The following is a 12,671-nucleotide window of genomic DNA, read 5'->3' as shown; positions in this document are numbered from 1 at the left end:
GATGGGATTCTTGGTGTGCTCAGAAATGTAAATATTTGTGAGAGATATTTTACTCAAAAGAATATGGAAGGGTGCCAATAATTGTGTATTAGAGAAAAAACTTTTTTTTCACAATGTGATATTCCCCCACTTCAAATTTTTTACTTAAATGAAATATTGGAATTGTGTAGATTATTTAAATAAAATATCAAAAAAAGAAACAATACAGATTTTATTTTTACAGCCTTGTTTGTTCATATTTACTTCTGTAGAATGGTATAATTGTTATATATACAATATACTGTATTGATCAATACAGAGGCCAAAGAAAAAACAAATCTTTTCTTTCTGCACGTTTTGGTATTATTGAAAATTGTTCTGGTATATTTTGATTTTAGGTTTTCAGTCTTGATAACAATATTTAAAACTATAATAAAGCTACATTAAGATATACTTTGATTAAATAATTGACAGTCTCTGACAATACAACATGGCATTTATTTCAGTAAAGTTTCATCAGTGTACATTAGATAAAAGAAAAACTTGCAATAATATCATGTATCTTTATACCATATACTGTGTTTAATTTGTCCCTTTTTTAATTATGATGTATTTAAAGCTGCTTAGCAACAATGACATTTTTGAAAAGCGCTACGTAAATCAAATTGAATAAGAATTGCCACTTTTCATATAGGCTATTAAGAAATAGATGCACTTTAATTATATTATGTAATATATTGTATTACATTTTGTTTCTAGGAGGAATTTTATAATCAATAATAATTCTGTATTTAAGGCAGTTTTACAAAGGGTAACCGCTTTGCATCATTTTTATTAGCTTTTACTCTTTTACTACTATAGCACACAATTGTATTCAAGATATTTGTTCTCAAAATACACCAGACTGATGCATTTAACTTTAAAATGCACATCATTTATTTTTTACTGGGGAGAAGATTCATATCAGGGCTCGTTTTCATAAAAACATTTGATCTAACCTACCCTTAGTAAAAGTCGCTCTCAGCAGCGCTGTGAATAGTTTTGAAGAGGAAGCTCTTAGCTTAATACTTTTACAGGTGTTCAGAAGAGCTTAGTGGTCAAATAAATGTTTTGTAAATAGGGGTCTATAAGATACTTGTCCCCAGGGGCCCCTGAATGATTGATGTGATTTCAAATTATAATTTTATATTCATGCTTTTGGCAGACGCAAAGCCACTTACATTGATTGTATTATATTATAAATTTGTTTCTGACCATGTGGAATCCCCTGGGATCAAACCCTTGGTGTTGTAAGCATCATGCTCTAACCACTGAGCCACAGGAACACATAATAAAATAAATAAAACCAATTACCTCGAATATAGTAAATTAACTTTATTTTTATTATAAACAATTAATATTACAATTTGAATTTGTACAGATATTGTAACTAAACTATGGAAGGTGTGTTGTGTGTAATAAGAGTGAGAGAGAGAAGCTGCTCAAGTTCTGCTCTCTGAAGCGCTGGCCTCTCTGAACTGCTGAGTCCAGCTCTGAGGATCCTGATCGTGAAGCTGAAAACACACAAACAAATGAATCATGAATCATGACCAGGGTTTGTTTCTGTGTGTTGTCATGTAAGGGATCATGTTTAGGGGGATCAGGACTCCATGTAAAGCAGAGCACTGACTGTACATTAGCCCGCTTATTTCCTTATGATTTATTATTGGATATGAAATATTGACTAGAAATAATTAATGAGCCCTCTCGAAACAAACGTACTGCAATGATTTACTTTCTATTTAGGAATAAGATGCGACGTTTGATCAAGATGAACATGAGATGCGCAAAACATTTACCATTCTGTGTTCTTTTAGACAAACTGATGACAAATCATTGTATTGCACTATGTATCATAATGAGATTTAACAAGTTCTTTTGCTCTGTCTTTTATGAATGATTGGAATTCATTAACATACACACATTTAACTACGATATCTGACGTTTACCAAGTCTTGTGAATCCAGAGGAAAGTTTTCGGGAAGGTCTGTTCTACTTGCTATTTTCTCATATATTCATGAATGTTTCCCATGAAAAGAAAGCCTATCCTAACCCCTTTTATTCAACTTTCAGATGATGTCAACATCTCAATTTCCTAAAATGGACCCTTAGGACTGGTTTTGTGTGTTCCAGGGTCACACACACGTGTACAGTATTTTTACAATTTAAGATCAAATATGAACAAGACACGAGAACTTGAATTGATATATTTCATGAGGAAAGCGTTTGAGCTGGATCAGTGCAATACATTTAAAATGTACGGATGAAGGAAACAAACCTCAGCGACAAACTCCAGCAGTTTGAGTTTGGACAGCTCGATGTCAGCCCTCAGACCCCAGCGAAACTCAAACTCCACCGGCTCAGTGTGAGGGATCTTCACGTACTCCAGATATCTACAGTCACATGTCAATGTCAGATCTTAACAGCACACGGATCAATCTGCTTTGATAGGTTTAATATATATGTCAGGAGTCATTTGATGAGGATGAGAATGATTTTTCCTCCGCCGCTCCACACAACTCCTTTATTCTGTACGGTGTGATATAAACCATCTGCTCATGGTCTTAGGAGCAGAAGCTCTGAACACACCATCGTCATCAGTCACCTGCTTTACCACCTGAGCTAACAGATCAATACCAAATTAAAGAGTTTCACTCACTTCTGACGAACAAACTCGTCCGTCACCAGCTTCTTTACATCACTGAACTCGTCGTGCTTCTCTCTGTCAGGAGACGTGAGTGTCAGACATTACAGAACAACAAACCAGTGGTGAGTTCAAAAAATGAGTTTCTACCTACCCAGAATCCACACGCAGCTTCTTCAGAGTGTTCCACACAAGATCTGAAAAAACACAAACATCATCAACAACAACAACGACCGCTTTGTTTCTAGAAGTGTGTCATTAAAGCACTAGTTCACAGGACGTGTATGTCTTTCCTCATCTTGCTCAATGCCCATATTGGTCAATGAACTTGGCCTTTCGCGATTGGTCAATGTATTCCACGCTCAGAGTCAACATCAATATTTTTAATCCAATCTGCATTTAATATTATATTACCTTTTAAATTCTGAGCTGATTCCAGTCTTTGTCCGTCAGAAAGGAGCGCACACACCTAATGACTGCGCCATGTTCACCTTTTCCTAGTTTAACAGAGTTTTGTGCTCTTTGTTTCAGACTTCATGAATGCATGACAGTGTTTCCCCTATATTCATTATGCCGGACGGGGCGCCACGGTTTATTTTTGGAAAATGTCATCAGTACTGCCCCGCTAGCGCTAGGTCTCACTTTCCAGGTGCAGGAAACGCCAAAGACACTAAATGGAAAGCCTTCAACCTTAAGCCATAAAGCATAACAGCTAATGCTAACGCTTCAACAGAACGCAGTAAAGGAGTCCATGTGCTAGTTTTTTTTAATGGATGTCAATGTGTTTTGTTAGCTGTTAGGGTTTCTACAATTGTCGTCATCAGGTGCCACAGTTTTAAAACACTAAGCATTTCATAGATGATAATGTATAAATTGCTCCGCCCCTCAATACAATCGTGTTTTTGTAATCCAGGCTGGCGATAGAACCGTCTGACTATAGGGATTATCACCCAACACTAATACATGATCAGTGTTTGTTTTTCATAAAATATAAAATTATATGCTGGAAATCAATGTGGAACAAAGGACAAGTCTATCTAATTTAAGAGTTCTAGTTTAGTGTATTAATATGTTTTTAACAGTTTTTACAAAATTCATCAAAAATTATTTCGAAAACAAAGGTGTTTTCAGAACACGTCCAAATAAACCTTGCAAAGAAAAACATTACATGAAAATGTAGAGATAACTCTCATAAAATCTCTTTTCGTGTAATATTTTAAAATAAATAATTCATTTTTATGTGTATGGTTCAATAATATCTCGGTTGATAAAACAGCAGTTACACCATTTGACATTTCCATAACACCTTCAGTCTTAACTTTCATAAAAATGGTGCAAATGTTATTTATAATGACACAAAATCAATATACAAACATCAAGTACATTTTGAAATATGTAATGCAAACCTCTTCACCCCCGTTTACATTCAGTTTGAATTATTCTGATTATTCGCTTTAATACACAACACAAACGATGCTCTCGGGTGCAGTAGTGTGTTACTGCCAATGGTTTTAATATATTTGCATGAATCGTGTCAAATGCGGAACGCTTTCCTCCGGATGTGTTTCATAGTTCTTCAATGCGCTGTGATAAACAGACATATGATGAAAATGCGCACCTTGATCAGAGCAGCATAAATGCGATTAAGGTGCTTACATGCCTTCTTATTGCCGGCGTACACCACATGTGTTGTTTCAATTATGAGCTTAATCACATTATTTAGATGAATGATGGCGTTTACATGAGGTGAAGTGTAGACGCAGTATTGCCAAAATCCTATTATAATCACATTATGAGGGTGCATGTAAACATAGTCTTTGTGTTCGGCTGGGGAAAGGATGACATATACATCTGAGATGACATGAACTATTCCTTTAAACTTCCCATTCCTTTATACCTAATATTGGCACAACTGTGACAGGTTCACGGGTAAAGACTCTATCAGTAACAGTTATTCACTCACTCTCTTTGGCAACACCTCCCTTCATAAAAATGATGCTGAGGATGACAAACAGAAGACCGGTCTTTGGGTTTCCAGGACACCTGTGTGGTTAAAAAACAGAAGAGTCAAAAGACAGAAACCTGTCCGACCGTGTGTGTGTGACTCTGTGTGTGTGTGTGTGTGACTCTGTGTGTGTGTGTGTGTGTGTGACTCTGTGTGTGTGTGTGTGTGTGACTCTGTGTGTGTGTGTGTGTGTGTGTGTGTGTGACTCTGTGTGTGTGTGTGTGACTCTGTGTGTGTGACTCTGTGTGTGTGTGTGTGACTCTGTGTGTGTGTGTGTGACTCTGTGTGTGTGTGTGTGACTCTGTGTGTGTGTGTGTGACTCTGTGTGTGTGTGTGTGACTCTGTGTGTGTGTGTGTGACTCTGTGTGTGTGTGTGACTCTGTGTGTGTGTGTGTGTGTGACTCTGTGTGTGTGTGTGTGTGTGACTCTGTGTGTGACTCTGTGTGTGTGTGTGTGTGTGTGACTCTGTGTGTGTGTGTGACTCTGTGTGTGTGTGTGACTCTGTGTGTGTGTGTGACTCTGTGTGTGTGTGTGACTCTGTGTGTGTGTGTGACTCTGTGTGTGTGTGTGTGTGTGACTCTGTGTGTGTGTGACTCTGTGTGTGTGTGTGTGACTCTGTGTGTGTGACTCTGTGTGTGTGTGTGTGACTCTGTGTGTGTGTGTGTGACTCTGTGTGTGTGACTCTGTGTGTGTGTGTGTGTGACTCTGTGTGTGTGTGTGTGACTCTGTGTGTGTGTGTGTGACTCTGTGTGTGTGTGTGTGACTCTGTGTGTGTGTGTGTGTGTGTGTGTGTGACTCTGTGTGTGTGTGTGTGTGTGTGTGTGACTCTGTGTGTGTGTGTGTGACTCTGTGTGTGTGTGTGTGTGTGACTCTGTGTGTGTTGGCATATGTGGTTTATGAAACCAATTTTCAGGTTTACATACCAGCATTATGAGACCAATCGGTTTATGAGGCCATTTTTAGTGGTCTCTTAATTCTGGAAATTTAAATTGTCATAATTATTAACAAATAATTAATAAAATTGTTATTAATGTGTTTATGATTACTAAATGCAGTAGTTTATTGATTAGTGTTACTATTTTACTTCTATTACACTACCTACCCTTTTTAGTAGCTTTATAAATATGGTCTTTTAAACCATGATGTGTCTGCGTAAACTTAAAACAGTGCCCCTGTAGGAGGGATTTGATATTGCAAAGTTATACACCTGGCGCCAAATTACACACACATTCGCGCCATAAGCGTTTGGCGGAAGTTACCAGCTACGCAGTTCGCGCGTTGGCTGCCCAAATGAAGAGTCGCCGCACCGGAGTGAACAACGGAGTCTTCGAAGAGAAGTAAGTCCTTAATATCTTTATATTTTTACATTTTAGAAATTCGTGGCTTATCCCCTTAGTGGATGTAAAAGAGTGTCGTCATATTTTTAATTTTTATTTTTATCGACTTAAATCGACCTTCTCCTGTCCTTGTTGGTATTTCGAGTTAGTTATGTACAACTGGCGCCATTTGTCGATGTTAATTTCAGATGTCAAATATTTATTTAATGTGATTTGTTTTAATGTAATATAAAACTGTATTGATGCCCTATGAGAAGCTGCAGCTTCAGATGCCGCAGCTTCTAGAATCAACTTCTAATGTTACATAAATGTGATGTAGAAAAGTAAGTTGATATCGAATGTAATTATTAAGAAAGATGAAGGTAATTATTCAGAAATGTAAGGAAAAGTGGTGTCGTCCCCTTGTGCGGAGCAAACTGCTAATATGTCAGATCGTCTAAACACTCATACGATATACTTTTATTTAATTATTTATCGAAGTTCAAATATAAAACACTGTAGAGAATAAGCATAAAGTCCACAAAATGTCTCTTGGTCGCGTGATTTAAAATAATCGTAACGGGACGGCTTGAAGGTTTAGCTGGTTACTGCTGGTTAATGCGTTCTGTAACACGTGATGCTGCTCGCTCCCATAGCGACCTTGATTCACACACGTTGGTCAGTTCAAGAGTGAAAAATGTTTAATGTGATTTATGTAATTATATATCGCTTATGTGATATAATGAAAAGTTATTTCGTGTCTATTCATCTATAATTAAACTGGTTGATATGGGATTTATAACGTAGGACATTTCGTAGAGCGGTTTATGTAATTGTAATGATAAAATAGTTCAACATTCAATAACTACGAGTTTAAAAGGGAGTGTATTTCAAACAACAAACAACTTAAGCATGTTATTAATATAATACTGTTTATAAAGATTGACTTTGCATTGTATTTTGTAGTGAGTCGAATGATGAGACGTGGCAGAGGATTAAATCCTCTCAAAGATGCCATACACCATGTGAAAATGGGGAAAGACAAAAACATAATATCAGAGCGATACATTAATCCCGCCAAAGGTGAGTGTTTTTTGTAAACCTTATCTTGATTAGTTAAATTCTACTATATTTTTTAAAGATTTTTTTTCAGTCCATATTCCTGACCATTCACCAGGGATTTAATGTAGTTACACTAACTGTCAGGGTCAAATGCTACTTCAAGGTATACATGAAATTACAATTAGAAACAACAAGCATTTATTAACAATTGTTATGGAATATTGTAAAATTATAGTTTTTTCATGTTAGCAAATGAAATCAACCCCATTTATAGTTAGTTTGCACTCTTCTGTAGAACTTAAGCTTAGTTCAGACTGTCACTGCAAATCAGATTTTTGGGCATAGAAGATTGGAATCTAATTTAAATGATTGATTGTCCAAACTGTGTACAGCAATTGTTCAGATCCAGTGACTCGTTTTTTTGCAGTATCTGATTTGGTTTCTATGACAATGGCATTATATTGACAAGGTAGAGTTAAACTTTATGCACGGCTGTGCAAACCGACCGGTGTATGACATCGCAGTACTGTGAGAAGGATTCCACAGCACACTGCTTTGTCGCTCTCGTAGAATGGTGAAGTCATACGGTGATCAGTCAGAACAACATTGTATAGAGTTGAACAATGTACATTTTTCTAACAAAATCATGACGTGTAGCCGATGCGCTGGATTACTATGTCTAATGAAACTGCTGCTGAAGCGTATGAGGCTGGAATACGGGGCTCTTTTCAGTAATCCAGCAGACCGACAACAATATATGCATTGACATCTGACATGTTTACGTTTAAATGTGTTGTTTCACGTGGAGAAAGAACGTAACGTTAGCCAAAAGAAACTCAAACTCAATCTATCTTTTTCGGACTGAAACTGATTTCCAGAAATGCAATTTGAAAAGGATTTTAAACCACATGTGAATGTAGCTTGAAACTGATTATGCACAAAAATCTGATTTGAACTGACAGACTATACGTAGTCTAATCATCGTGGCACATGTGCTATTGCCCTATAATAATAAGAATGAATATACTTGAACAACAATCAAACAGAGAGATGCTCAATTTCACACCATAAAAATTACTTGAATTAATAATAAATAAGTTAATAAAAATATTTATTATTAAAACATAATTTCATATTTTTTTAAATAAAAAAATACTTTAATAAATATATATTTTTAATAAAAATGTTTAACTGTTGCCTGTTGTTTTTTGTCATTCAGGTCGGGGAGTATTTGCAAATACCCTTATTGTAAAAGGTTCCTTCATTCTTGAATACAGAGGAACTTTAATTGAGAAAGGGGATTTTGAAGACATATTAAATGAATATGCATACTTTTTTAACCACCTAGGGCATAACTACTGGTAAGTAGCCTGAATTTTACTGTATGTTAACACTTCTGCATCATGATGCATTTTTTTTAAACGTATTTCTTTACTCTGAAACCAATTTAACACTCGGTTGTCAATGTTTTTTCCCTATAGCATTGATGCCTCTTATGATAATGGCTCACTCGGTCGACTTGTTAACGATGATGAGAAGCCAAATGCAAAAATGAGGAAAATTCTAGATGTTGATGGAAAGCCACATCTATGTTTGTTTGCAATCAAGGACATCGATGCAGGTGAAGAAATATTATACGATTATGGAGGACATAACTTGCCATGGCGTTCTCGCCATGGACAGGAACATTACAAGGTAGAGTATATTTTAATTTAAATAAAGTAATTTACTAATATAATCTTATTACTTCAGCTTTGCTTCTGTCTCTCAGAACCTTCATGAGCCCGTTGCTCCAACCATGACAGCATGTGACATCAGGTCTCCTACAGAGGTTTGTTTATAGTTTTGTCATTTTTTTTAACCGAATGAGCGTCAAACTAAATTGCTCTTATTTAAATTGTTCTCTTATTGCTACTAAATAGGATTTAGCAGTAGACTTTTGCTTTATAACACTTCTGTGTGTTTTCTGATGGGTTAAGAGGACACAATTTAGTTTATGAGGACACAAAATGTCTTTAAATGTGACTTGGCAGTAGACTATTGCTTTTTAACATGTGTGTGTTTTCTCATGGGTTATGAGGACATGATTTGGTTTATGAGGACACAAAATGTCTTTGTATTTGACTTAGCAGTAGGTTTTTGCTTTATAACACTTGTGTATATTTTCTCATAATTTGGTTTCAGAAGAGTTATTAAGGCTTTGACTACACAGCTGAATGTCTTATTATTCCTTCTTTCTCTTTGTTTGTCTTTCAGCACCTTCATGAGCCTGTCGGTCCAGCCATGACTGCATGTGACATCAGGTCTCCTACAGAGGTTTGTTTATAGTTTGGTCATTTTTTTAACCGAATGAGCGTCAAACTAAATTGAGTTCTCTTATTGCTATCAAATGGGACTTAGCACTAGGTTATTGCTTTATAACACTTGTGTGTGTTTTCTCGTGGGTTATGAGGACATGATTTGGTTTATGAGGACACAAAATGTCTTTGTATTTGACTTAGCAGTAGGTTTTTGCTTTATAACACCTGTGTATATTTTCCCATAATTTGGTTTCAGAAGAGTTATTAAGGCTTTGACTACACAGCTGAATGTCTTATTATTACTTCATTCTCTTTGTTTGTCTTTCAGCACCTTCATGAGCCTGTCGCTCCAGCCATGAGGGCATGTGACATCACATCTCCTACAAAGGTTTGTTTATAGTTTTGTCATTTTTTGCACCAAATGAGCATCAAACTTAATTGAGTTATCTTATTGCTAGTAAATGGGACTTAGCAGTAGACTATTGCTTTATAACACTTGTGTGTGTTTTCTCATAATTTATGAGGATATGATTTGGTTCATGAAGACACAAACCCCTGTGAATGTTACTTAGCAGTAGACTTTTGCTTTTAGACACTTGTGTTTGTTTTCTCATAATTTGGTTTCAGAAGAGTTATTAAGGCTTTGACTACACAGCTGAATGTCTCATTATTTCTTCTTTCTCTTTGTTTGTCTTTCAGCACCTTCATGAGCCTGTCGGTCCAACCATGACAGCATGTGACATCAGGTCTCCTACAGAGGTTTGTTTATAGTTTTGTCATTTTTTAACCGAATGAGCGTCAAACTAAATTGCTCTTATTTAAATTGTTCTCTTATTGCTACTAAATAGTACTTAGCAGTAGACTTTTGCTTTATAACACTTGTGTGTGTTTTCTCCTGGGTTAAGAGGACACAATTTACTTAATGAGAACACAAAATGTCTTTGTATGTGACTTCGCAGTAGACTATTGCTTTTTCACAGTTGTGTGTGTTTTCCCATAATTTATGAGGATTTGATTTGGTTCATGAGGACACAAAATTACTTAACATGTGACTTGGCAGTAGACTATTGCTTTATAACACTTGTGTGTGTTTTCTCATGGGTTATGAGGACATGATTTGGTTTATGAGGACACAAAATGTCTTTGTATTTGACTTAGCAGTAGGTTTTTGCTTTATAACACCTGTGTATATTTTCCCATAATTTGGTTTCAGAAGAGTTATTAAGGCTTTGACTACACAGCTGAATGTCTTATTATTCCTTCTTTCTCTTTTTTTGTCTTTCAGCACCTTCATGAGCCTGTCGGTCCAGCCATGACGGCATGTGACATCAGGTCTCCTACAGAGGTTTGTTTATAGTTTTGTCATTTTTTTAACCGAATGAGCGTCAAACTAAATTTCTCTTATTTAAATTGTTCTCTTATTGCTACTAAATAGTACTTAGCAGTAGACTTTTGCTTTATAACACTTGTGTGTGTTTTCTCATGGGTTAAGAGGACACAATTTACTTAATGAGAACACAAAATGCCTTTGTATGTGACTTCGCAGTAGACTATTGCTTTTTCACAGTTGTGTGTGTTTTCCCATAATTTATGAGGATTTGATTTGGTTCATGAGGACACAAAATTACTTAACATGTGAGTTGGCAGTAGACTATTGCTTTATAACACTTGTGTGTGTTTTCTCATGGGTTAAGAGGACATGATTTGGTTTATGAGGACACAAAATGTCTTTGTATTTGACTTAGCAGTAGGTTTTTGCTTTATAACACCTGTGTATATTTTCCCATAATTTGGTTTCAGAAGAGTTATTAAGGCTTTGACTACACAGCTGAATGTCTTATTATTACTTCATTCTCTTTGTTTGTCTTTCAGCACCTTCATGAGCCTGTCGCTCCAGCCATGAGGGCATGTGACATCACATCTCCTACAAAGGTTTGTTTATAGTTTTGTCATTTTTTGCACCAAATGAGCATCAAACTTAATTGAGTTATCTTATTGCTAGTAAATGGGACTTAGCAGTAGACTATTGCTTTATAACACTTGTGTGTGTTTTCTCATAATTTATGAGGATATGATTTGGTTCATGAAGACACAAACCCCTGTGAATGTTACTTAGCAGTAGACTTTTGCTTTTAGACACTTGTGTTTGTTTTCTCATAATTTGGTTTCAGAAGAGTTATTAAGGCTTTGACTACACAGCTGAATGTCTCATTATTTCTTCTTTCTCTTTGTTTGTCTTTCAGCACCTTCATGAGCCTGTCGGTCCAACCATGACAGCATGTGACATCAGGTCTCCTACAGAGGTTTGTTTATAGTTTTGTCATTTTTTAACCGAATGAGCGTCAAACTAAATTGCTCTTATTTAAATTGTTCTCTTATTGCTACTAAATAGTACTTAGCAGTAGACTTTTGCTTTATAACACTTGTGTGTGTTTTCTCCTGGGTTAAGAGGACACAATTTACTTAATGAGAACACAAAATGTCTTTGTATGTGACTTCGCAGTAGACTATTGCTTTTTCACAGTTGTGTGTGTTTTCCCATAATTTATGAGGATTTGATTTGGTTCATGAGGACACAAAATTACTTAACATGTGACTTGGCAGTAGACTATTGCTTTATAACACTTGTGTGTGTTTTCTCATGGGTTATGAGGACATGATTTGGTTTATGAGGACACAAAATGTCTTTGTATTTGACTTAGCAGTAGGTTTTTGCTTTATAACACCTGTGTATATTTTCCCATAATTTGGTTTCAGAAGAGTTATTAAGGCTTTGACTACACAGCTGAATGTCTTATTATTCCTTCTTTCTCTTTTTTTGTCTTTCAGCACCTTCATGAGCCTGTCGGTCCAGCCATGACGGCATGTGACATCAGGTCTCCTACAGAGGTTTGTTTATAGTTTTGTCATTTTTTTAACCGAATGAGCGTCAAACTAAATTTCTCTTATTTAAATTGTTCTCTTATTGCTACTAAATAGTACTTAGCAGTAGACTTTTGCTTTATAACACTTGTGTGTGTTTTCTCATGGGTTAAGAGGACACAATTTACTTAATGAGAACACAAAATGCCTTTGTATGTGACTTCGCAGTAGACTATTGCTTTTTCACAGTTGTGTGTGTTTTCCCATAATTTATGAGGATTTGATTTGGTTCATGAGGACACAAAATTACTTAACATGTGAGTTGGCAGTAGACTATTGCTTTATAACACTTGTGTGTGTTTTCTCATGGGTTAAGAGGACATGATTTGGTTTATGAGGACACAAAATGTCTTTGTATTTGACTTAGCAGTAGGTTTTTGCTTTATAACACCTGTGTATATTTT

General features: G+C 35.9%; 1 protein-coding gene and 1 long non-coding RNA gene across 2 annotated transcripts in view; one reads left to right on the top strand and one right to left on the bottom strand.

Annotated features, from left to right (window-relative positions):
- Positions 1-1,338: 1,338 nt before the first annotated feature.
- Positions 1,339-12,671, bottom strand: part of ndnl2 (necdin-like 2) — a 32,487-nt gene continuing 21,154 nt past the window's right edge. Inside the window, exons 7-11 of the mRNA XM_056733898.1 lie at positions 4,626-4,705; positions 2,817-2,859; positions 2,678-2,740; positions 2,297-2,411; positions 1,339-1,532 (exon numbers count right to left, since the gene is read on the bottom strand). Of these exons, the coding sequence (XP_056589876.1) occupies positions 1,461-1,532; positions 2,297-2,411; positions 2,678-2,740; positions 2,817-2,859; positions 4,626-4,705 (373 nt within the window). The 3' untranslated portion in view covers positions 1,339-1,460. The remainder of the gene's footprint in view (positions 1,533-2,296; positions 2,412-2,677; positions 2,741-2,816; positions 2,860-4,625; positions 4,706-12,671) is intronic.
- On the top strand, positions 6,682-8,842 carry LOC130409735 (uncharacterized). Its single transcript, XR_008904892.1, has 3 exons — positions 6,682-7,066; positions 8,654-8,740; positions 8,817-8,842. It is a non-coding gene; the product is annotated as an uncharacterized LOC130409735 (long non-coding RNA).

The sequence above is a fragment of the Triplophysa dalaica genome, chromosome 20 (genome assembly GCF_015846415.1).
Source record: "Triplophysa dalaica isolate WHDGS20190420 chromosome 20, ASM1584641v1, whole genome shotgun sequence".
Classification (NCBI taxonomy): domain Eukaryota; kingdom Metazoa; phylum Chordata; class Actinopteri; order Cypriniformes; family Nemacheilidae; genus Triplophysa; species Triplophysa dalaica.
The sequence above is the reverse complement of the archived record's forward strand: the minus strand, read 5'-3'. Positions and strand labels throughout refer to the sequence as shown.